Raw genomic sequence first — 25,918 nt, 5'->3', positions numbered from 1 at the left:
GGTCACATCTATGTAGACTTAATTTTGCAAACTGGGCCACTTAAAAGCATTACATGTCCTCCTCACTTAATGGGCCCAAATTGGAGAATCCTTCTGCAAAATGGTGACCTTCAACTATCTGAAGGTGCTTAAAGCTGAATGCTTGCTTTACATTTGGGGAAAATGAGGCCCAGACAGAAGGCAAGAGGATCCCCAAATCCACGCAGCTGCCTGTGTGTTTCTTTTTGACCTGGGAAGCTTCAGGATTGATTAGCCACTCCAACTACACCAGGCACTTGGCTGAATACCTTACACTTCTGCACTAATCCTATGAACTGAGGCTCAGAGAGGTCAAGTCACTTTCCTAAAGTCACACAACCAGAAAGTGGGGTAGCCAGGACTGGAGGCGGTTCTGAGTCCAGCGCTCTGTTCTTTCCTTTAGTCTGTGTCTGCCTCTCTGGGTTGCCAAAGAGGATAATAAGGGCTTCCTAGAACTCCCAGGCAGATTTTGAAGCTAAATTGAGATAATAGACCCCAAAGCCTGGTGAGAAGAAACTTACAAGTTCCATACAAATGCGGTGCATTGTTATTAACAAAAGGCTCGAATTGGGAAAAACAGCTAAGGGGGGAGATGCTGAAGAGGGCTCACTGGGAGCTGGAGGCAATAATGTGGCACCTGGGAGAGCGGCAGGACCAGTGCTGGGAGGTAATTAACTCATTCTCTGCCAGACACGATGTGCCCGCATAGCACCACGAGGACCCCAAATGAAATGAGTCACCAATGCTCAAATGCTGTTTAAAATGTTTCAGGCATTTTACTAAATGCTGGGGCTTTTTTCATTATTAATTAGTTTTAATAGTGACTTAAGCCACAGGCCCTACTTTAGCTGGGGAGCCATGCAGGAGGCAGGTATTATACACCTGGCACAGGCTCTGCCCGTGACATTTAAAACAGTTACTCCCTGTGGCAAGTATTATTATCTCCACTCTCCTGGCAGAGGGGATAGTGGCTTCAACTCCAGTGAGTCATTGCCTATGGTCACCTAGCAGGCAAACGGGGAAGACAGGAGTAGACCTGAGCTCCAACCACCTCTCAAGCTCTCATGCTACAGAGTGGCCCCTCTCTGATGTACTTTCTCCTCTTGGGACCCGGCAAGAGGTGGGTTAAGGGTGAGGCACTTCTCAAACACCGAGGGGCACCAGAATCATTCCAGATCCAGGCTCCACCCCAGCCTTGGAGGCAGGAGGTATACTCGGTCCTGAGCTGGGACGGTGGTGTTCGCACCCCCTCCACCCCTCCTGCTGGGCTCTGACCATGGAGGGGATTGAAGCTCTTGGGGCTCTGGGGCATCTCCAGTCCTTGAAGTGAACTTGTCCATTCATTTTTCCTAAGCCAGGCTCTGAATCTCTCCTTCCTGTTCTTATGAATTCCCCCTGGCTCCCTGTGGCCCATACGAAACAGGCAAACTCCTGAGGCTGTCATTGGAAGCCCTGGACCCTCTGGCCCCACCCTGTCACCCACTACTGTGCATATATACCACACCTCGGCCACACTGGACACCTCTCCTTTCCCAACCAGGACACGCCTCCGTTCTGGCCATTTCTTCTTTCGGAAATGTCCTTTCCCAGCTTCTCCTCTGGGAGCACTCCCATGTAACCTTCAAGGCCCAGTTCAGAAGTCACCTCCTCTGTGGAGACTTCCAGGATGGCACCCTTCCCTGCCCCCAGAGCAATGACAGCCGCAGTGACAGCAGATCTGCATCTCCAGAGCTCCATCCCCACAGCCAGCACGGCATGAATCATGCAGCCTTGTAATTCACGTGTGTACAGTCCTCCCACCAGACCCTGAACTTGGTCAGGGCAGCATATGTGGTTGATTCATCCCTGGGGCCCCCGTGCTGGGCGCAGAGCCTGGCATGGTGTGGCAGGGGTGCAGGCTATTTGAGGAAGCGACCGGAGGTTGGCAGGGCCCAGCTCAAGTAGGGCCTTGTGGAAGACCTCAGTTTCCTCCTCTCTAAAGGACAGAGGGCTTAGAGCAGAGTCTGAGGGTTTTCAGGCCTGACATGCTGAGCATCTAAAAATCTCTATTCTAAGAAATAGACCTGGGCTGTGTGAGGTACCCTTTTGGGAAGATGTGAAAGATGGCTGCCCAGAGTCCCCCAAAGGCTTAAATCTGGGTGGACCTCCTGGGTGGTCTATCTCAGACACCCTTCTCAAGATGGGGGCCTCTTTTGGGCAGGCGGGTTTGAGGATCAATGCGCTTTGTGACAGTGCCTCTCCAGACAGTCACAGCCTGGGTGGGCCATATCAGCAGAGTCCCCACTGGGGGCTGTCTATCTCAGAGGAGCCCTTCCCTGGCCATTCATCTAAGGACAGGTCCCTCCTGGATTCCCCGGGGCCGGGCTGGGTGGGCTGTGCCTCTCTCACCCGCAGCTGGTCCTCGGGCAGGTCGCTACCGTTGTTGATGCCGCGGTTCATGGACACAAAGCGCTCGAAAGGCGGCCTGTCCCGGACGTTGGGATTGTGGAGGCTGGTGTTGAGCATGATGATGGAGAAGGACAGCACGTAGCAGGTGTCTGCGGAGGGGACAGCGGTCACAGTTCTGGCCCTGGCCACTCTCCCTGCCTCTGTCCCGGCCCCTTGTAGGGCCCAGAATCTGCCGTTGCAAGGCCCCAAAGGTCCACCTTGTCCTCCTCCCACTCTTGCTGGTCCCCACCCCCTCTTAAACTAACATCAGCCTCTCTTTCTGAGCCCCTTCCTACCTTCGCGCTTCGGCTCCTGCTGGACCCCCTGCCAGACCTGCCCCTCCTTCCCTCCTCTCCGCTTCAATCCTCCTTCTTGCTCAGCCACGGCTTGGGACCTCTTCCCCGCAGAGCCCTTCCAGCCCCCTGCCCACTCTGTTCTCTGCCTCTGGGAACTCGGAGAACACTCATTGTTAGCAGCACTGTTCAGGGCTGAGCCACTGCTGCTCTGTAATCTTGCTGGCGTTCCTCCTGAGCCCCAGCGCCTCTCCCATTATTCAGACTTTCAAGCGCTCAGGAGGGAGGGCTGGGCTGATGGCTGGGAAGGGAGGTAATTGCTACTCTGGCGAGGTCTTTTGTTGAGTATTTGGGCCCTGGATCCAGAGCCAGGGAAGTTCAGCTGAGTCTCCAACTCTCTGGTTGACCTTGGGAAGTACTTGACCTCTCTGACCTTCAGCTTCCCCATCCTTGACGTTCAGAGGTTAATCTTTGAAGTAACTGCCTGTTCTGGAACATCAATGATTCTATCTCTGATAGCAGTGGCGCCGAGCGTTGTTGGTGCTTGCCCTGTGCTAAGCTCTCACATCCCCATGCCTATCCTATGAGGCAGGTCCTGTTATCACTCCCATTTTTCAGATGAGGAAACCGAGGCACAGGAAGTTAAGCTATATGCCCAACATTACAAAATTAAGAAGTAATTGGACCGTGATTCAAATCTGGTGCTTTAAGATGCCTTCTTTCCTACCTACAACTATTTATTGAGTACATACTCTGTGCTGTGGGCCTGGGAGACATTGATGACGGGTCTGACAGGGTCCCTGCCCTTGTAGGACGTTTAGACTTGTGACAGATAATAAACAAACAAACAAACACTAAATTAAGATCTGACCACAAAGTAGGGCAAATGTTCTGGAAGGTTTGTTCGTGGACACAGCCAGGAGGCGGCATGCTCGCGGACAAGTCATTTCATCTCTGTGAAGCTATATTCCATGCGTCAGGGAGGGATGAGAAGACTACTGACTTCAAACGGTTGATGTATGGATTGAGTAACTTTGGCTTGGCATGGTGGCTCATGCCTGTAATCTCAGCACTGTGGGAGGCCAAGGCGGGCGCATCACCTGAGGTCAGGAGTTCTAGCCTGTCCAACATGGTGAAACCCCGTCTCTACTAAAAATACAAAAAATTAGCCAGGCATGGTGGTGGGCGCCTGTAATCCCAGCTACTTGGGAGGCTGAGGCAGGAGAATTGCATGAACCCGGGAGGCGGAGGTTACAGTGAGCTGAGATCACGCCATTGCACTCCAGCCTGGGTGAAAGAGAGAGACTCTCTCTCTCAAAAAAAAAAAAAAAAAAAAAAAAGGATTGAGTGACTTTGCCTGTTTAAAGCACTCAGCGCATAGGGATTACAGGGTTGGTTATTGTTGTTATGACAACTAGATCCAGAGAAGAGGCCAGGACAAGTTGGCCATGATGGTCCCTCGCCCACCCTGTCCTCTGGATGTTTTCACATGGGCATTGGGTTAGCCTTGGGAGAGAGTGCTATGGAGGACTGACCTTTGTGGATCTCCTATGCCCCTTTTGCCCCCTACACCCTGCCCAGGCCGTTTCATGCTTCTGGGCCTTTGTTCCAACTGAAACTCCTGCCAAAAAGGCCCTTTCTCCCCTTAACCTCCTGGAAAACTCCTATTCATCCTTCAAAACCCCATTCAGACCTCACCGCCTCTGAGAAGCCATCTTGGACATGCTGATTCCCTTACTCCTGCCCTCAGACAGAGGTGCTGCTGCTTTAGCCATAGCATCCCGTGCCATCATCTCCTGCCTCCTCTCCTAAGAACTGTGTCTCCAGGTAGCTCTGTCAGACAAGCACCCAGCAGCAATGAAGTCAGTGCTCAGTGAGGGCTCGTGAAGGGGTCTGGGCTGCCAGGGTCTGGGTACCTGGGGGAAGCCTGAGGGGTTCTGTGAAATCTATGCCTGGCAATGCTGAAGGGGTCTCGGAGCCCTGGGTCCCACACCCCGCCTGGCACCTGTGGACTGGAAGACGCCCGGGTTGCAGAGGCAGTATCGGGTGGCAAAGGCCTCCATCATCCGGTCTATCTTCTGGGCCTCGCCGGGCAGCCGGAAGCTCCACAGGAACTGCCTGGGGGAGAAACGGGGCCACGGGCAGTGGAGTGAGTGGGCTCTCGCGGGCCCCAGACAAGCTGCCCTGCCTCTCCCAGGTTCAGTCTCTGTATCTTGTAAATGGGGGAATCTGCAAATGTCATCTGGGCTCATGGGGAAGTGGGATGGGCACCAGGGAGCCCCAAGCATGCAGGAGGTAGCCAAGAAATGCCTTTTCTTGCAGAATACGGAAGTAAGCACACGCCCCGCTCTGCACGTCTGAATCCCAGCACTGACTGCAGCCCAGTCTGCCTCAGCTGGAAAGGGGGTCTCTGCCTGCCCCGGGGTCTGTGGCTTCCTGCACCTGGCCTTTGGGCCCTGAGATCTGGCTGTGGGACCTAGTTGGGGAAGGGGTGGGGCAGGGGTTTTGCCTTGCTAGGGCTCCCTTTCTTGGAACCTTGACTTCCCTCTAGCTTTGGAAGTTGGTGGTTTCGACAGCTTCAAGCTAAGTTCTCTGAGAGTGAGAACTGGGCCTGTATCTCTCACTTCTCCTCCTGGGCTTCACACAGTCCTGGGCACCTAGCAACGGCTCAGTAAATAAGTGAATGAATGAATGAATATGTGAATGAATGAATGAATATGTGAATGAATGAATGAAAGAATGAATATGGGAGACTCCCAAGTCACCTACCCCTCTCCCTTAAAGAGCTAGGAGTTAGAGAACACTGGATGGTGGTGGCTTCTTCCTTCTCTGTATTGTGAACTCCTACTCACCCTCCAAAGCCCAGATCAGATGCTCCTTCTCGGAATCTGAGTTTGTGAGCAGCATCAAGACTTACTGAGCACTCACTGTGGACCAGTTCTAAACACTTTCCCATTTAGTCTTCACAACCCTGTGAAGTTGGTACTATTATTATCCCCATTCTACGGCTGAGGAAACTGAGGCACAGCAAGGTTTATTTATTTTTTTGTGAGACAGAGCCTCACTCGGTTGCCCAGGCTGGAGTGCAGTGGTGTGATCTCGTCTCACTACAACCTCCACCTCCCAGGTTCAGGTGATTCTCCTGCCTCAGCCTCCCGAGTAGCTGGGATTACAGGTGCCCGCCACCACGCCCGGCTAATTTTTGTATTTTGTGCATGTGTATGGCTTGCTTAAGGTCACTTGGGGGAGAGCAGCAGAGCTGGGATTTGAACTGTATAGTCTGGCTCCAGAGTTTGTGCTTCAAACTGATAATTGTATTGCCTCTGTAGCTGTAAAAATGAGTACCAACAACAGTACCCTAATTAGAAGCTAATAAGTAATAATAACTGGAATACATACTAAACAGTCTTATAAAATAAATAAAACATGCACTAATCCAAAAAGTAGAAGAATGACCGTAATAAAGTAATAATGATTAGACTGATTAAATATGGGCATGATAGAATTCTAACGTAGTAAGAAGGCAGTATTTGCAAGGAACTAGGCCCTTTCCCAGGTGGTCCAGCTCAGCTCTGTGAGGCAGTACTATCATGAAGTCATTCTTGTTCCTTGCCTCCTCTTCTTTGCTCCCAACCTTTTGTTTGTGCTGTTAGCTGTGTGGATCACGACACCCCCAGCCACTGGGGCTGTGCAACCCTTGAGGGCCGGGACCCTGCCCCGGGACTACCCACCTGAGGGCCTGGACGAGGTTGAGGTTGGCGAACTCGTGGCAGTCCACGAAGGCCTGGAGGACCTGCAGGTTGACGGGGTCCCTGGGGAGGGGGTGGAAGGGAGGGTGGGACACACTTGGATACTTGCTGGCACCCACCTCCTGGAGGGGGTTGAGGTGGGGGAGGGAGAGGACAGACACATCTGTCCTTCCGGGGTCCAGCTGCCATCTGGTGTGTTCACATCTGTCCCACCCATATCACACCCGGAGGGCACACCCTTGTCCTCCCATGCAGGAACACACACCTTCACGGCTCACCAGCGCTGGTCTGGCCTGGGAGGGGAGCCCTGGCTTTGGAGCGGCCTGCCCTCAGTCCAGGCCTTCCTCATTTCCTGTAACTTCCCACCTGGTAACCTCGCGGAAGCCACTTGACCTTCCCAGCCCCAGCTTCCTCATCTGTACAAGGGAGAGAAGCTGACCTCCCCCATCTCCTCCCTCTCCCCAGCTCCTGAAGCAGGAAGGTGCCCTTCTCACCATCTGCATCCCCTGCTCAACCCGGGAGGGAGGGGTGTCCTTGGGAGCTGGGGAGAGGGCTGTTGACTCTCTGGTCCAGTTTCACCCCATCCCCTCGCCCACCCGTCAGACCAGTCCTTTGCCCAGAGCCCTCCCACAGATCCCCACCTCCTCGCCCACTACATCCTCCCTCTCTCCTCCCGTCCAGTCTAGATTCTTGAGCCTGTTTCTGACCCCAGGGCCTTTGCACTTGCTGCTCCTGGACTGCTCCTCATGCCCTCACCTCTTTTACGTTTTGGTCAAATGTCACCTTCTCCATGAGACCCTTCCTGTCCACACTATTCTAAATCACAGCGTCCAACCTGTGGTCCCCAGCATATCTTTCTTTCTTTTCTCTCTCTTTTTTTTTTTTTTTTTTTGAGACGGAGTCTCGGTCTCGATCTGTTTCCCAGACTGGAGTGCAATGGTGTGATCTTAGCTCACTGCAACCTCCAACTCCCGGGCTCAAGCGATTCCCTTGCTTCAGCCTCCTGAGTAACTGGGACTACAGGCACCTGCCACCACATCTGGCTAATTTTTGTATTTTTAGTAGAGACGGGGTTTCACCATATTGGCCAGGCTGGTCTCAAACTGCTGACCTCGTGATCCGCCCGCCTCGGCCTCCCAAAGTGCTGGGATTACAGGCGTGAGCCCCGAGCCTGGCCGGTCCCCGGCATTTCTGACTTCCCTTCCCTGCTTGATTTGTATTCCACAGAGCTTATCATTCTCTAACATATTTTACATCTATTGAGACCTGTCTCTCCCACTAGTGTGGACCTCCTGAGGACAAGAGTTTTGTCTGTCTTATTCACTGGTGTACACCTATGGCTTAGGATGGTGCCTGGAACACAGTAGACCCTAAGCAACATTTATTTGTTGACTAAATGACTAAATGAATGATGGCAGTCAGGCTTTGACTCAGAATCTGGAGGGGATGATCCGTGAGCCCCTCAAGCCCTAGGAGTGATGACTTTCCTAACATAATTCATCCTCTCACCTGCACATCCACACACCTGTACACACCTGTACACACCTGCACACCTTCATTTCCTGCCTTGCTAAGGCTCCACTCGTTCTTACCTCTCCCCCAGGTAGGTACCAATGGCTGTCTTGTTGAGGCCCTCGCCTTTATACAGGAACCGTGCAATGTCCTGGATGTCAGGGGTCAGCAGCTTGTGCTCAATGAAATACTGGATACCCTGGAGGGGGTACACAGAAGCCATGAGCAGCTGCTGCATGGAAGCAGGCCTGGGAGGGGGAAGGGAGGAAGGAGCTTCCATGGCCAGAATCCTGGAGCCTGGCATTCTGGTGTTGGCACAGTCTGTTCTGGGAAGTTTTGACCCCTCCTTCACAGGAGCTGCCTTTGGGAGGTGGTGAGTTCCCCATCACTGGAGGCATGCAAAGAAAGTCAGCTTTCCTGCCATGAACCAGGTTCATGCCAGGTACTCCCCAGGGTCCCCTTCAGTCTGACATTCTTTGATTATATGCTTCAGTGATTCTAGGGATTTGTAATTCTGAGATTCAATGATTCAGCCATTTCTTTTGTTCCCCCAAAACTCATATTATTTAAAAATAGCGTTTCATTCTTTCACACAAGTAATCTATGTCTATTGTATTAAAGTTAGAAAAAACCAGCTCAATCCAAAGGGGAGGAAATTGCCCGGGCCCTACTGCTCAGAGGCAGACAGCTTCCATCGTGGTGACCTTCCTTCCCTTGCTATGTGAAAATGGGCTCAGACCATGCCTGTCACATTTACATCTGCTTTTCGGATTTGACAATATCACAAGCATCTCTCCTCACTACCGAGGCACTCAGGGTTTGTCATCCTAGTTTTAGGAGTTGGAGGGGTTGGTCTCTGGCTCTCCACGAAGATTCCTCTGTGTTCTACTGCTGGAAGGTGGGCGCAGGCCACGAGGGCTCAGTGACAGGCAGAGGATGCAGAGGACACCCCTGGGTGCTGGGTGGGGCAAGAGTGTGAGCCTGCGGGGGTCTCTGTGGGTGGGAGCAGGAGTCCAAGGGTCTGTGGCCATGAGAGGTGAGTGGTTATAACACTTTGGGCCTGTGATGGGGACAGGGAGCCTTCTAAGCCAGAGCGGTAAATTTCCAGGGACCCCAGCTTGGTGCTCTCTGCTGGCCACCCTGACCCCACCTTGGTGTGTCTGCCTGCGGTTTCCTTCTGTCTGCGTCCTTTCAGGAAAGGACGCCCAGCTGCCACCTGGTGGGGTGAGGCGAGGGGGCTTGGGAGTGGCATGGGGGAGTGAGATAACCCAGCCCTGAGCTGCTGCTCCTGCTAGCAGAGGGGTGGGTGGTGGGACCGCAGGACTGGCCCTCCCTGAGCCCAGGGCTGGAAGATGCTTCTGGAGCCTGAGCCCCAGATCCAAGAGCTCCACTGTCCCAAGCCACATTCATGGAGAAGGAAATGGAGGCCCAGAGTGGGGAAGGGACTAGGCCAAGTGCATGGACACCGTGGCCTCCTCCATGCTCCTGGCTTCTCCTGCCCCAGGGCGCGTATGCCTGGGAGTAGACAGGGTGCCCAGCCACAGCTGGCCATGCGGCACTGGACAAGATGCCCAGCTCTGCTGGGCCCAGCTTCCTCCTCTGGAAAGGGGTCGTGTCAGCTGAGGGGAGCGAGAGGACACCGGGCAGGTGCTCCCATGCAGCCCCCACACCCTTGGCCCGGGCCCTCCACAGCTGCCTACCTTGGCGGGGTCCATGTTGAACTTCTTGCGCCCAATACACAGCTCCTTCTCCTTCTGGGCCATCCGGCTGTGGACGTGAGGACATCAGCTTAGGCTGCCCCAGGAACCTGAATTACCCTCTCCACTCCCCAAGGACCCTTGCCTCAGCAGGAGCCCATACCCCTCTAGGGACCTCCAAGTGTGGCCTCTGGGTCCTGCATGGGAACCACCTGGGCAGGAGAGAGAAGTGCAAGGCCTGGCTCCTCCCAGAGCTCTGCAACTGACTCCTCTGATGGGCCCAGCATGGGCATTTAGCAGCTCTCAGGACCCCGGAGCTGCTGTGTGGGAGCAGGTGGAGGGGCCCTGTGCAAGAAACCGGGGGAGGGGGCGAGGGCTGAGCGCACAGGTGCTGGAGCCAGGCTCCTGGCTGCGAATCTGAGCCGGGCTGCTTTGGGCGAGTCACTTCCTCTCTCTGGGCCTCAGGTTCCTCATCTATAAAACAGAGGTGACACCACCACCTGCCTCCCAGCATTGTTGAGGGGTTAAAGCACCTAAAACAGTGAGGTGTAGGTGTGTTATGTTGTTATTGTTGTGGCTGGAACAGGGGAGCTGGAGAAACGGCCACTCGTGTATGTGTGCATGCTTGTGTGTGTGTGTGTGCATGCTTGTGTGTGTGTGTGTGCATGCTTGTGTGTGTGTGTGTGCATGTGTGTGGTGGGGGAGGGGAGGAGGCTGGACAGGTGGAGACCTAAGGAGTTGCGGGCACAGGATGGGAAATTCCCAGGACATCATGTGTCAGAGTCAGTGCCCTGGGACCCTAGGAGACTGTGTAGCAACCAACCCTTTTGTTGCACCAATGGGGAAACTGAGACCCAGAGAGGAACAGGATCTGTCCCAGATCACAAAACAGTGGGAGCTTTCCATAGAGGTGGTGGGCATGGCTGGCCCCGGGTTAGTGGTGGGTGGGGTGGGGTGGGGTAGGGCCAGGCTCCTGTCCTCCTGGGGCCCTGGGCTTCCTTGTCCTTGCCCTTGGGGCTGAGCTTCCCTTCTCCCCGCCCATCCCAGGATGGATGTGGCCAGTGATCGGTCAGGGCTGGACCACAGTGGGTCAGGAGAGACTTTGGGTTGGGGGAGGGGAGGACGCAGTGTCTCTCAAGAGAGGGTCAGCCTGGAAGCAGGGACCAGACCTGGGATGGGGCCGGGGCCACCCTGTTCCAGTCTCGTTGCTGCCTCCTTCTCCCTAGCCAATCCCTGATTTCACCAGGCCCAGGGGGCTGGGAGTGGCCCCTGCTCATTCAAGGCGTATGGCATCTTTGGAAAGCAACCATGGCAGCTTCTGGGGGTCCCAACCCAAGCCCCTCACCTCTCCTCTGCACTCTCGAAGCAGTCGATTTGGGCAAACACATCTGCGATCTCATCCTTCAGCTTCTGTGGGGTGGCAGGGGCAGGACAGGGAGTCAGGGGTGGAAGCCAGAACCTCGGGGATTTAAGACCACAATGACCACTCCTGCCCCTGGGCGTGACTCTCAAACCTGGCCCCTCTCCCTTCCTCTGTCCTGAGTCCCCAGTCTGAGGGACCCTCCATGGACAGCTCCCCTCCCTGGATGTCTCATAATTTCTAAGTCCCATGCTAAACTATCACCTCTGTCTGCACCCATGCCTCCACTTGTCTTGGGGAGTGGGATTCCCCAAGCCCCCACCCCTCGCCCATCCTATTTCCAACCTTCCCATCTCTCCCCTCTGCAGCCATGAAGTCTCCTGCACTCTAGCCGAGCCTACCCGACAAGCCGGCCTTCCCACTGTCCACCTCCCCCAGCCCACCTACCCCTGCCCACCTCCACCCTGTCTGCCTCCACCCTGCCCGCCTCCACCCTGCCCGCCTCCCCCTGCCCGCCTCCCCCTCCCCGCCTCCACCGTGCCCGCCTCCCCCTCCCCACCTCCCCCTGCCCACCTCCACCCTGCCCGCCTCCACCCTGCCCCCTCCCCCTGCCCGCCTCCCCCTGCCCGCCTCCACCCTGCCCGCCTCCCCCTCCCCAGCTCCACCCTGCCCGCCTCCCGCTCCCCACCTCCCCGTGCCCGCCTCCCCCTCCCCACCTCCCCCTCCCCGCCTCCACCCTGTCCACCTCCCCCTGCCCATCTCCCCCTCCCCACCTCCCCCTCCCCACCTCGCCCTGCCCGCCTCCCCCTCCCCACTTCCCCCTGCCCGCCTCCCCCTGCCCACCTCCACCCTGCCCACCTCCACCCTGCCCGCCTCCCCCTGCCCGCCTCCACCCTGCCCGCCTCCACCCTGCCTGCCTCTCCTGGCTGGTGTCTTTCTGGAGCACTGCATGGAGCCTGCCCTTCCCCTGCTCAAACCCCTCCCATGGCTCCCTACTGCTTCCTCAGCTTCTGCCCCAGCTTCTCTCTGGCTTTCTTCCATTTACTCTGTTGCTCATCTTTGACGAAGTGACCGCTATGTGCCTGCCAGGTACTACGGGGACACCATGCACAGGCAGCATAGGCCCTCTTTCCAGGGGCTCTGCAATTTCCCTGGACTTTACAGAAGAGGACACTGAGGCGTAGAGAGATGACACGACACGCCCACAGTCTGACTCCAAACCTGTGCTTCCCTCAACCTGACCCCAAGCCCATTTCACCTTGACCCTGCAGGATGCACCCAGTGGCAGAGGGGACCCCCAACACCTCCCCCTGCCAACCACCAGCACCCCCTGCAGGACAGCAGCATGAGCCTCTGGCCGGCACCCCCAAAAGGCACCCAGCCCCTTTCTCCCCGGGATCTGCAGGGTGCTGGTGAGGGGCTGGTTCCAGGGGCTTGTCCTGACACTCAGGGCCAGCATGGGACTTGGGAGCCTGTGTCTGAGCCCTGTCAGCTCCTGTTCATGCCATCTTGGCAGAGCCACTGAGTGGTTGCCCCACAAATACAATGGGGATTCATTCTCAAGTATTAACTGAGCACCTATTAATGCTGCACCCAGGGGGCTGGGGATGCGGTGGTGGGCAAGACAGACCTCGGCTCTGTGTTCATGGAGGGCACAGTCTGGTGGGGTTGGGATCATGGGTGGTCATAGGTCAATTGGAATGACTATGCAGAACACCATCAGAGCAAGGTAGAGAAAGCCTGGCATATAGTAGGTGCTGAATAAAACACCAGCTGAATGAATAATTTTGTGCCTTCACTCCTCACTGAAATCCTAAGTTTATGTGCATGGGAGTGGGGGTGGGCACAGCCACTGCAGCCCAGGCAGAGGGGACTGCGAGTGCAAAGGCCCAGGGGCAGGGCTGAGCAAGGCACGTTCCAGGAACAGAACCCAGCCTGTCTCGGAAGCTGCCGACCCAGATGAGCTGACCTCTGAGTTTGATTGGTGAGGTGGTAAGTGCAGGGCACATACTGGGAGTTATCTTGACCAGTTGGTCTACACTCTGCAGGGGTGAGACCTGGCTGAAGCTTCACCACAGGGGTCAGAGCCTGCCCTGTCACAAAGCGAGTAAAGGCCAGGATGGGGCTCGGCACACGGTGGGTGCCTAATTGGATCACTGTCTCCCTCCCCGGCTCTCCCAGTTCTCCCTGGGTCTCGGAGTGTCTGCAGTCTTGTTGTTCTCCCTGCTCCTGGGGCTGGGGCCAAGGCTGCTATGGGCCAGAGTTGGCCACACTGTCTGTTGACCAGGCTGGGTCAGGAGCTGGTGGGGTGCGTACAAGCGTGCAGGAGTGTCTGCTTATGGGTGCCTGCAGTGTGGTGTGTGTGGGCATGGACACGTGTGTGAGCGTGTGTGGACACGAGTGTGCACTCACCTGGATGTCCTCCAGGAGCTGCTTCCGGTGCCACTTGATCCTCTGTAACTCTTCCGTCTCCCCGCTGCTCAGCTCCGCGGGCTCTACAGAGAGACAACCGGCCTTCCCCAACACTTGGCTTCAGCCACATCCACTTGCCCTTGCTTCTGCAGGGCCCCCTTCCCTCCAGAAACCCAGGACTTGCCCTCTTCACAGAGGCCCACCTCCTCCAGGAAGCCTCCCCTGACTGCCCTGTCTAAAGCAGCCCCTGCTCCCTCCCCTGCTGCCCTGCTTCCTGTTTCTCCCACCCCCTGGATAGGCACCCCTGAAAGGATCTTGTTTCCTTGAATCTTTTCTGTCCCACCCGTTAGACTCTTGGCTCTGTGAGAGTTCAGTTGTTCTATTCTTTTGCTCACTACCGTGTCCCCAGCACCTAGAAAGAGTCTGACATGTCATAAGCACTCAGTTAAACACTCGCTGAAGGCATGCATTCCTTCCCCGGAACTTGAATCTCCTCCTCCACTGGCTCATGGGCTCATTATTTATTTACTTATTTATTTGAACAACCAGGAAGTGGAATACCATTTTCCTCACATCCCATTGGCCAGAATGTAGTCACGTGGCCACACCTAGCTGCAAGGGAGGCTGGGAAATGAGCCTGTAGCAGGGTGGTCCTGATGTCCTTACTATGTAAAATGGGGATGCTGGATTTGGGAGATATTTTATAGTCCCTGCCCCCAGATACTGGGGCTCAGAGAGGTGAGGTGACTCAACCAAGGTCCCACAGGGAAAAGGTCACTGAGCCAGGATGGGTCCTTGAATTGGGCTGACTCCAAAGCCTGTGCTCTTTCATCTCCACTTGGAAATGAATTAAATTAATAAGATTTGTGTGTGCTGGCGTTCTATGCAAGGTGCTATAATGATGCCCACAACTAGGTCAGCTGTCCTGTCTTCATGCTTCATAGTGGCTTCTGTTTCATCCACAACACTCTCTTTCTCTGAGTAATATGGCCTCCCTATTACTCAGAGAGAGAGTCCTCATCCTGGGCCTGGGGCCTCCACAACCTCTCCAGCCTTGGCAGCGAGACTTATTCCCTGCCATTCCCAACAAGAGCCTGCCAGTCCAGCTTGCCAGCTCCTCTCTGCTCCAGAGCCATCGAGGACTCGGTCCCACTTCCCCATATTTGCCCAGGCAGCTCCTGTACTCTTGGATGCCTTCTCCTGTCTGCCTGCCCAAATCCTTGTTGACCTTCAAGTTCCAGCGTCGGGAAGTGCCTGGCCGAATTTCTTAAAGGTTTTACAAGGATAGACATCATTTCCCCCAAAAGAGCACAGAGGGAATGTTGAGTGCTCCCTTTCCCTACTTCTCCTTCTCATGACTAAGCAGGCATTGTGGATGTTGAGATTAAAGCCCCATGTGGAGATGGCAGGGCACCAGGCTAGATGGAGCCCAGGTCCCCAGGCAGTGGTGTGAAGAAGACTCATCACATTCACCTGGACTAAGCAGGCATCGTGGATGTTGAGATTAAAGCCCCATGCAGAGATGGCAGGGCACCAGGCTAGATGGAGCCCAGGTCCCCAGGCAGCGGTGTGGAGAAGACTCATCACATTCACCTGGGCCACCTATCCATTTGGACTTTTCAATGAGAAAGAAATCAGTTTTGAGAATGTTTTGGTTGCTGTTATTCTGAGTCTCTTTAAGCAGCTAAATCTGAGATATACCTAATACAGCATCCTCATCCATGAAATGTGAACCATAACCCTTGCCTTACAGGGTAGCTGTCAGGAAGGAAAGAGCTAAACTTTGTCAAACACCCAGCAAGAATCCAACATATGCTGAGTCCAACATGTGTACAGCGGGTGCTGTGTGCATCTGGCTCTTCTCTTCAGGACCAAGGCACCATCCCCCCAGCTGCTGGGAGGAAAGCCTGCTGATGGCTCACAGCTGAATCCCTCCCCAGACACTAGCCTCAGCCAAAGGGAGGTGCCACACCCAGGAGTTCCCCTGACCAGGGGCAGCCACTGTAATAAAAAGCCAAGACCCAACCAGGTGCGGTGGCTCATGCCTGTAACCCCAGCACTCTGGGAGGCTGAGGCGGGTGGATCACGAGGTCAGGAAATCAAGACCATCCTGGCTAACATGGTAAAACCCCGTCTCTACTAAAAATACAAAAAATTAGCCGGGTATGGTGGCGGGCACCTGTAGTCCCAGGTACACTGGAGGCTGAGGCAGGAGAATGGCGTGAACCCGGGAGGCGGAGCTTGCAGTGAGCCGAGATTGCACCACTGCACTCCAGCCTGGGCGACAGAATGAGACTCTGTCTCAAAAACAAAACAAACAAAACAAACAAACAAACAAAAAACCCAAGACCCCTTGCCTTGTTTCAGGACCTGCCCCAGTTTTCAGATCCAGAACCTCGAGACTGAAGGAGAGGCTGGGTTCCGAGGGAAGAGTCCTGCAACACTGTGGGATGTATATATGGCAATGACTCCCTGGTTCCACATTAAAACACCTGTGGCCATTCACTCCAGCAACTGTACACTGGGGAAAGAGGAATATCCAAACATTCTGAGGATTGTTGGACACAGGATCCAAGTTGACATCAGCGCTCGAGACTGAAGTGTCTTCAAGGCCGCATTTGAGTGGGGGTACATAGAGACCAGGTGATAAATGAAGTCCTAGCCAAGTCCAGCTCACTAGGGTTCTGCTTGATTCATGACCACTTTCCTGGTCTACAGATGTAGAATTGGAATGGGCATCCTTGGTACTTGAGCCCATATTTGTACCTTGGCCCACGGGGTCAGTATCATTGTAGTGGGAATAGCTATTGGGAAATTTATGAAGCTGACCCATCATCCCTACAGTGAAGAGAGTAAATAAAAAACTATATCCTGAGGGGAATGGCAGGTGTGGGTGCCACGCTTGAGACCTAACGGATGCAGGAGCAATGGCCCTCGTCACATCCCCAAGCACTTCCCCAGTCGGGAGGATGGCCTGCTTCTTCCAGCTGCTTCCTTCTAGCAGAGAATTATATACCATGCAGAAAACAGTTCCTGGAATGGCACCAGGTCCTGGTAGAGATAGAGTGCCAGCCCGCGGAACATCACGTATCTAAGTAGCCCAGATGGCTCCATCTGACCCACAAAGTCAGAAGGTCAAGCGAGCCCAATAGTAACCCTTTGTGAGTGGTATGTCCAGGAGCAGGTGTGAGCAGAGCCAGAGGGCTCCAGTAGGCTCCAGGGATAGGTGGCCCAGACCCTCATGTCACCTGCTGCTGGTGGACCAGGGCCTATCCCTCTGCGTACACCATGACCCCATGGGTGGGTCCCTTATGACTTTCTGACAACAGAGGAAAATGCCCAAGGTTGGTTGCAGAATGAGTTGGCTCAGAGTTTGGGCACAAGTGAAAACCAGGTAGCTACTGAACTACAGCCCTGCTCAAAGGTGTCTTGGAAAGACAGTGGTGAGGGCAAGTCCTCCCAGGGGGCAGGGCTTCGGGCAGGGCACCTGGCCATCCTCTTCCTGTGGAAAGAGAAGTGGCTTCTTGCAGTCAGAACATCCATGTGTCATGGGCAGTGGTGAACGGCTTGACTTCTTGGTCAGAGGCCAGAAAGAAGGAAGATGGGAAGATCAGAAACACAGAAGTCAGGAGAAGAGGAAGGTGGATGACCCCGTGGGAGCAGAATGTCCACTCTGCCAGCAACAGGGACGCATGCTGAGCCCATCGTTTCTCCAGAAGACCAGGGGGCAAACTGATTCCATGAAACCCCTTCTATTCTGCAAGAGTCAACAATCCATCTTGTCTGGAGTCAACACGTGTTGGAAATGTGTTTGCCTTTTCTGCCCACAGAGCCTCAGCCAGCACAATTATCCAGAGGCTTAGGGTGTTTAACCCACCAACACAGCACACCGTGTAACATCACAGAACACCAAGGGATGCTCCCTACAGCAAAGGTGGTCTGAAGTGAGCACGTGGCCATAAGATCCACCGGTCCTCTCTAGCATTTCATCAGATGGTGCTGGCCGGATGGAGTGGAGCCATGGGGCAGCCTTGAGAAGGTACAGCTGAGGTGTCAGCCTGGAGGTGATATCCGCTTGGATGGGGCGCCATCCTCCAGGGGGCACCATATGCCCTAAATCTACCACCACTGTGTGGTGCTCTGTCTCCAGCAGGTGGACCACAAGGGTCTAGGAACTGAGGGATAGGAATGGGAGTGGCCCCACCTGCCATTCTCCTAGAGACCCACTCTGGAGTTTCCTTTTTTTTTTTTGAGACAGTCTTGCTCTGTCACCCAGGCTGGAGTGCAGTGACATGATCTTGGCTCACTGCAACCTCTGCCTCCCAGGTTCAAGCGATTCTCCTGCCTCAGCCTCCCCAGTAGCTGGGATCACAGGCATGCACCACCACGCCCGGCTGATTTTTGTATTTATGTATTTATTTTTTTGAGACGGAGTCTCACTCTGTCACCAGGCTTGAGTGCAGTGGCACGGCCTTGGCTCACTGCAACCTCTGCCTCCTGGGCTCAAGGGACTCTCCTGTCTCAGCCTCCTGAGCAGCTGGGACCACAGACACGAGCCACCACGCCCAGCCAATCTCTGTATATTTAGTAGAGATGGGTTTCACCATGTTGGCCAGGATGGTCTTGATCTCTTGACGTCACAATCTGCCCACCTTGTCCTCCCAAAGTGCTGAGATTACAGACGTGAGCCACCATGCCAGGCCAATTTTTGTATTTTTAATAGAGATGGGGGTTTCACTATGTTGGCCAGGCTGGTCTCGAACTCCTGACCTCAGGTGATGCACCTGCCTTGGCCTCCCAAAGTGCTGGGATTACAGGTGTGAGCCACTGTGACTGGCCCACTCTGGAGTTTCTTTCTGTCTCTGCAGGTCTAGAGGTCCTGTTTCCAGGAGGGAGTTGGCGGGGACACTTATACCAGAGGACAAAGCAAGCTCACAATCACCTACTCCATGCCAGTCTCTGTATAAGTGCTGTCATTTAATCCTCTTTGAAGTAGGTATTTTCCAGTTTGAGACACTGAGGCTTAGGAAGGCGAAGTGACTCACCCCAGGTCTCACGCACAGGAAGTGGCAGTGCTGGGAGCCGCACCCTTGTTTGCTGACCCCCATGCCTCTGCCCCGGGAGAGGTGGATTCTCAAACTGCTTGGGACATACAGGGATGGAAGGTGTAAGGGGCCACCTGTGTGGAGACGCAGAGCAGGGACAGCCGGGGAGGCAGTGCTGGAAGCTGGCTCTGGAACTCTTCCAGCAGTAGCTGGCGGGGAGGCTGTCGGTCTCATCCACGGAAAAAATCCAGTCACCTCGGGTTGCCTTGGAGGTGAACAATCCGATTCTGTTTTCTTTTGTTTGTTGGCTTCATACAGTTTTCCTGTTGTCCTGGGGTTGTGTTTCTTCCCAGGGCGCACCTGCTGGAGGAGGCTGAGGGGATTCCAGACTGGCTGCTTGTCTGAGAGAAGCCAGGGCGGGCTCCAGCATTCGTACAGATGCTCCAAGGTGTGGATGGCCAGAAGTGAGTGACGGGGCTCCTGAAGCTCTTCCTAGGCCGACCTTCCTGCTCCCTACGGGGCTTCATTAGCTCCTGGCTCCCACCTGCCTTCAGGGTCCAGGGAATCATTCACACATCCTCTGTTCCAGCCCCTCCTCCGAGCTTCAGATCCGACCATCCCCCTATGTATTGGTCACCACCGCTCTTGTCATTGTGCCCAAAATTGAACTTCTAGAATGCCCCCTCCTCCCCGTCCTCTTCCTGAATTCCTGAGCTCTGGAAATGGTCCACATTTCCCCAGGAGGCACCCTGACTCCCACTGGCTCTCACCCCTTGGGTCTCCTCCATCACCAAGTCCTGTCTATTTCTTTCCCCTTCCATGGGTCCACTGCTGTACCAGCCACTATCACTTTGCTCGGGGAGACTTCAGGGCTTTCGGATGCCTCCCTGCCTCTTCTACCCATTCTGGTCCAGTTTCCCACGGCATCCCACTGTCCTGGGGACAAAGACCCCAAATCTCACCAGTCCTGCTGGCGTGTCCCCTCCACGCTCCTCTCACACTGTGACCCTCCCCTGTCCCAGCTCCGTGCTCCGCCTCCCTGGCTGCCCTTCTTTCACTCCCCTGAGCTCTAGCCTTCCGAAAACCTTTGCGCCGCCATTGCTTGCACCCAGAACGCCCTTCCTTCTCCTCTCTGCCAGCAGCCCCTCCTTATCTCCTACTTCAGATCCCCTTTCAGGGGTCCTCCTGGGTTCCATCTAGGAGCCATCCCTGCCCCCACCCCTTCCAATTCCCCACAGCGTTTCTGGGATCTGCATGGCTCAATTACCAAGCCACGCCCTTGGTTAAGGAAGGCATGGTGGCTGAGCACCTATGGTGTGCCAGGCCCTGTGTGATCCAGGCTCTTCCCATCCACTCTCTCATTGAATCCCACAGCCACTCCGAAAGGAAAGGTACTTCTAAGCTCATCCTACAGGCGAGGCCCCTGAGACTCAGAGACGTGAAGTGTCCTGCCAAAGGTGACACAGCTGGAGGGTGGCAGAGCTGGGATTCACTTCTGGGTCCATCTGGGGCTCGGAGGCTTACAGCCCTGATGTTGATCTTCCAAAGGCTGATCTCTCCATATGAATCATCAAACACCTGTCGGACGCTAAATCTGGGTTTCTGACAGGGTTACAAGTTTGAGAATAAAGGCAAGATGCAGAATGATGCCTGCAGTTGCCCCCACCCAACCCCTGCAAAGCCAACATTGTAGAGCTGGGGAAACCGAGGCACGGTTTCCAGGGGAGTGGGATCGCATGGGAATAGTGAGCAGGTTGCTTGTATTTTTACCGCATACAGCTCCTTTCATACTCCCTTGTGGTTGACAAGTGTGTTCGTGAATCCTCAGTCCCCTGTCCCCTTCTGATGGGGGTCCTGTCCCCAATAGGTGGCAACTGGTCAAAGCATCTGAATCCACATGAGGGTGATGATGGCCCCAGGCTTGCTGTATCTTACATGGTGCACACGGAGCCTACTGACCCTTCCTCTATTTGTTAAAAACAGGAGATCCCTCCCCATTTCAGAGTTTCAGGCACGGGTGTAGGCTCATGGGATATGCTTTTTTGTTTTTTTTGTTTGTTTGTTTGTTTGAGACGGTGTCTCTCTCTGTTACCCAGGCTGGAGTGCAGTGGCATGATCTCGGCTCACTGCAACCTCCACCTCCCAGGTTCAAGTGATTCTCCTGCCTCAGCCTCCCAAGTAGCTGGGATTACAGGCCCCCGCCACCATGCCCGGCTAATTTTTTTTTGTATTTTTAGTAGAGACGGGGGTTTCACCATGTTGGCCAGGTTGTCTCGAACTCCTGACCTCTGGTGATCCACCCGCCTTGGCCTCCCAAAGTGCTGGGATTATAGGTGTGAGCCACCATGCCTAGCCGGGAGATGTATTTTTAATACTAATAATAATACACACAAATAATAAAATTACCACCACCACCACCACCACACACCCCATTTCCTTCTCACTTATCTCTGTGCTTCTCACAGCCTCACAAGGTGTGACATGAACCCCCACCCCAAGCCCACAGGCTGGTGCTGCCCTTGCGCCCAGGCTGGTGAATGTGCCCGTCTCCCCAGCTCCTCCCCACTTCCTCTTTGTCCTTCCTCTTTCCCATCGTATTTTTAGAAATCTTTGAGCTTGCAGCCTTGCTTCCAGGACAGCTGGCCTCACTTCCCCTTTCCAGGGCAGGAGGAGGATGCCATCTCAGGGCCCTAAATAAAGAAGCCCCTCAAAGTCTCAGTAGGAGGGACCCTGGGGCAGAGGGGGTGTGGGTGGAGCTGCTCCCCGCCCCAGCCCCACAAACCCCACAGGCTCTGCGGAGTGCGGCTTCCTCTCCCCCAGCAGAGCTGGCTCTATTTTTAACTGCACCTGCCTGTCTTCTCTGCACCAGCACAGTGCTTGTCTTTGGCCACACTGCGGCTTTGCTGTCTGGCCCTCTCACCTTCCCGACAGGCCCTGGGGTAGGGCGCCTTACCTGCTTCCCGACACAGGCCCACCTCAGGAGAGGAGGGGAGGCAGCCCTGGGGGTCCCTGAGTCACCAGCCTGTCCATAATAAAGGTGAGAAAACTGAGGCCTATAGAAGGAAGAGACCATGGCCACTGGCAGGGTGGTGCAGAGGTGGAACCTGAGCGAGGTCCAGCTAACTCCCAATCCCCGCTTCCCCAGGCCAAGCCAGGATGATGGCACCCACGTAGAGATGACAAATCGGAACTCAGAGAGGGGAAGTCACCGGGCCATGGAGAAGCCCCAGTTAAGACCCAGTCTGGGCAACAGGGAAATGACCTTTCCTCCCTCCCTCTGGCCTCCTCCTTCATGATGTCTTCCCAGATCTCCTCTGCCCCAGGGGGAAAAGTTGCTCCCTCCCATCTGTAGGTCTGTGTCCATTTGCACAGCTGGGTCAGGGTCCTGCAGGATCTGGCTCCTGCCTCTCCACCCCACCCCCAACATTCCAGACCAACACCTGTCCCCCAGGGTTAGGCCCATGGCTGGGTCACTGCTGTCCCTAGCACTGCATAGCACACTGGAAGGTCGTTTGTGGAGTGAATGAATGAAAAGACCAACTACTCGATGGAGAACCCATTGACCCCATTTAATCCATTTCCTCCCTTGTACCGGCTGAAGCAAAGCAGAGACTCCCCTGCCCTGCCGTCTCCACAGACCCGGCCAACCTGGGGCTCTCTCCCCCAGGTTCTCGTCCCTGCTCTGCTGCTGACTGGCCGTGTGACCTCAAGCAAGTCAGTCCTCGCCTCTAGTTCACCGCTGGGAGCCTCAGTTTCCTTATCTGCAACATGGAGACAGCCATCCCTGTAACCTCAGTATGTGAGGACCCGAAAGGACAAAGCCTGCTGGACACACAGGCGGGGGGGTTGCATCTCAGTGGGTGCCCTCCCCGCCTCATCCCAGCCTCACGTCTGCTGAGAGGTCTGAGTCAGGTGCTGCCCCCTTGCTGGGTCTCCCTGTGCCGGCCAGGTGCCCCCCAGCTGTGTTCACTGAGCTGTGATTTTGGGAGCCCCCAAAGCCCACGGGAGAGGCAGGGGTCAGAGAGTGAGCCCTGGACAGGGATTCAGGGGACAGGATTTGGTCCTGCTCCTGCCTTAGAGAGGCTGTTTTCCTCCCTCGGCTTCTTTTCTCCCTTCTGCCACTGGGGGGCTGTTGAAATAGATCAGTGGTTCTCTGTGTTCCCTGGAGCCCGAGGCTTCCATCTGGGGGTGGGGAGGAAGGGGGATGCCCAGTGGGTGGGGCCAGGCTGCTCCACATTAGGTGCGTTTGAAGCAAGGGTGCTCCTGGACAAGGCTGAGGTCATCTGGACCTGGGGAGCAGACAGCTCCCACCAGCCCTTAGGTTCTGGAATTCCAGCAGCCGTGTTCACCAGAACTGTTGCAGCTCTGGAGCACACTGAAATCCAGGGTGCAGAAACTTGGCCCCTCTTCCGGGCCTTCAATTTGCCTCCCAAAACACGACCCTGATGTTCTTTTCCTCACCATCTTTGCAGCCTCCTTTCTCCTCTTTCTCCCCAGACACATTGTCCTAGTAGTTGGGGAGGGTTTCAACCAGAGCCTCTGTTGCTCACTCCTGGCCCTCCCCTGGCTCTAGGCAGCGTCCTCAGCCTCCCCAAAGACCACCCCAACCCCGTGGGGCCAAAAAGGGACCTCAAGGCCCTTGTATCACCCAGACAAGTATCACCATCACCAACACCCCATTATCATCTTAATCACAAGTCACTTTTCTGAGTCCGCCACTGAGCCTTCGGACTGGCTGTTCCTTCTGGCTGGAATGTTTATTCCTTAGAAAGCCCCTTAGCTGACACCTTCCTCAGGTCCCTCATTAGACAGCATCTCTTCTTGGGGCCTTTTCCACCATGCATTCCTGTCTTCCTTTCCCTGCTTTACTGTTCTTCATCCTACCTACCATCAACTGACATATGGCATCACATCAGAGTCCCTGCCGGTCTCCCCATCTGGAGCACAAGCCCATGAAGGGGGCAACAGCATCTGCTTTGCTTCTGCTGTGTGCCCAGCCCCCAGAACACAACTGGACACCCAGGCTGAGCCCACAAATGTTTGCTTCTTGCAGCTACATTTCCCACCTTTGCTGTATTCCTTTATCTAGGACCCTGTGAGGCAGGGGCTGCTGTCCTATTCTAAAAGAGAGCACCCTGTGGCCCAGAGAGGTTGGCCGCAGTTGCTTACCTGGGTGGCACAGGTCCATTCCGACGCCCCCGGGGAAAAGATGACCCGTGCTCCTGTTGCTTGCCGACCCAGCTGCTGCTCGGGGTGGCCCGGCAAGGATGCGTCACCTTGACTGTAACAGGCCCCTTCCTGCTTGCCCCGCCCAGCCCTGTGTGGGGAGGAAGTCAGTCCTGGCTCACTGGGGTATTGTGTGCAGGCTTTTGACACAACAGCACTTCCTAAAAACTGGCAGAGTTTTGAGCAGCAGGGATCTTTGCCAGGGAGGGACAGAGGTGGAAACAAACAAACAAACAAACGGATGAAGTGAGGGGAGGGCCAGATAAAAAAGAGAAAGAGAGTGAGACAGAAAGAAACACACAGACACATATGCACACACACACGTACACACGCACAGACGCCGAGGGCGATGTTCACTGAGGACGAACATTTTCCAGGGGACCATGGGCATTCACCTGGCAGCCTCCTCACATATATGCCATAGGAGCACCCAACTTGGACAGTCCTAGCAGGGCCCCCTATGTTCCACCCCACAAGCTCTCTTCCAACTCCCACTTGAGAAAAGACAAATGAATTCAGTGCTAGGAAGGGCTTTGCTTCCCTTCAAAGAAATATCTGGCTTTTTCTTGTCTAGTGAACAATCGGGTAATATGTTCCATTTTCCTTCTCCCCCAGGCTGCTGGGAAACTCATCGTCAAATCCAAAGCTCATCGACAGCTATTCTATGATGTTGTGTGAACTTTGGGGCCTGACTCAGCTGTTTGACTCTCAGCTAGGGCTAGTCAGCCTCGCTTTGCTTATCTCTGAAAGGGGAATAACACTAACTCGGGGATATGGAAACCATGGAGTGAGAGGATGTGTCGGAGATGCTTGGGACATAGTAGGTGCTCAATAAACACTTTCTCCTTTGATTTTAATTTTCTTCTTCGGTTAAAATGTATCATGTTATTCCTTGTGCCTTTTCTGGCAGGTTGGTTCAAATGATTTCTAGGAAAATGCTGTGCTGTAAAGAAACAGGTATAAATTAACTGTGAATTCCCTGTATCTTTGGGACACATGCAGATTTATTCATCTGTTTCCCCATTACTCTCCAGGCCCCATGAGGGCAAGGTTACCTTTTGTGTTCTGGTGTGTGGTAAAATGCTGGGGACATAGAGGGTGTGCAAGTGTGGAATGAATGCACAAATGAATGAATGAATGAATGAATGAAGGGAGGATGGTGGAGGTCACGGCGGATGTGAAAACTAGCTACAAGTTCACTTCCTTTTCACTATGCCGCCACTTCTGCTGTCAAGGGGCGAAGTCCATTTCTCCTTCCTTGGAAGTTGAGCTGGCCTTGGGCGTCTCTTTAACCAATAGTACGTGGCAGAAATGATGTTCCATGACGTTCGAGGCTGAGCTTTAAAAGGCCTTGCAGCTCCTGCTCTTGCTCTCAGCCCCCTGCCCGGCTACCATGAGAACAAGCCTGGGCTAGCCTGTTGGAAGACGGAGGACCACAAGGAGATAGGCTGGGCTGTCCTGGCTGTCCCCTGGTTGCTGCCTCATCAGTGAGGCCAGGGGACACCAGAAGAAGAACCATCAAGCAGAGTCCAACCCAAACTGCTGACCCATAGCACTGTGGGAAATAATACATTTTTGTGGTTTAAGCCACCAACTTTTGGGACGCTTTGTTATGCAGCCAAAGCTTGCTGATACAGAAGAAATCCAATGCTGTCATTTCCTCGGAGAGAAAACTGAGGCTTATTTCTGGGAAACACTTGACCAAGTTGGAACTTGAGTGAGTGCCAATTCAGGCCCAGAAGCCAGGCCTACTAAGTCCCCGTCTAGTGTGCTCAGGATTTTTGAAACCCAATGCTTCTCCCCTGCCCTGCCTCCATCTGAGTTCTTGTATAACTCATGGCTATTTTCTGGAAAACTTGTTACAATTATTTCCATGGTAAACTAGATTTTTCTCAACTGCTTTGGGCCTGAGGCACCACAAACCATGCCCTTGGCCATTTTAAAACTAGAAATGTGGGCTGGGCATGGTGGCTCACGCCTGTAATCCCAGCACTTTGGGAGGCTGAGGCGGGTGGATTACGAGGTCAGGAGATCAAGACCATCCTAGCCAACATGGTGAAACCCCGTCTCTACTAAAAATACAAAGATTAGCTGGGCATGGTGGCGGGTGCCTGTAATCCCAGCTACTTGGGAGGCTGAAGCGGGAGAATCGCTTGAACCAGGGAGTCAGAGGTTGCAG

The 25,918-nt window shown here is 54.5% G+C and overlaps 1 protein-coding gene across 3 annotated transcripts in view; it reads right to left on the bottom strand.

Annotated features, from left to right (window-relative positions):
* The window catches only part of CYTH4 (cytohesin 4), a 33,415-nt gene extending 9,645 nt beyond the window's left edge, over positions 1-23,770 (bottom strand). For all 3 annotated transcript variants that reach the window (XR_008496642.2, XM_054469436.2, XM_054469437.2), the window contains exons 1-8: positions 23,683-23,770; positions 13,469-13,551; positions 11,042-11,106; positions 9,700-9,766; positions 8,080-8,198; positions 6,470-6,550; positions 4,744-4,856; positions 2,407-2,555 (exon numbers count right to left, since the gene is read on the bottom strand). Coding sequence is in view for 2 of the 3 variants with exons in the window: in XM_054469436.2 (XP_054325411.1) it covers positions 2,407-2,555; positions 4,744-4,856; positions 6,470-6,550; positions 8,080-8,198; positions 9,700-9,766; positions 11,042-11,106; positions 13,469-13,551; positions 23,683-23,701 (696 nt within the window). In the remaining variant the exon portion in view is untranslated. The remainder of the gene's footprint in view (positions 1-2,406; positions 2,556-4,743; positions 4,857-6,469; positions 6,551-8,079; positions 8,199-9,699; positions 9,767-11,041; positions 11,107-13,468; positions 13,552-23,682) is intronic.
* Positions 23,771-25,918: the final 2,148 nt, after the last annotated feature.

Source organism: Pongo pygmaeus, chromosome 23 (assembly GCF_028885625.2).
Source record: "Pongo pygmaeus isolate AG05252 chromosome 23, NHGRI_mPonPyg2-v2.0_pri, whole genome shotgun sequence".
NCBI classification, from domain to species: Eukaryota; Metazoa; Chordata; class Mammalia; order Primates; family Hominidae; genus Pongo; species Pongo pygmaeus.
The sequence above is the reverse complement of the archived record's forward strand: the minus strand, read 5'-3'. Positions and strand labels throughout refer to the sequence as shown.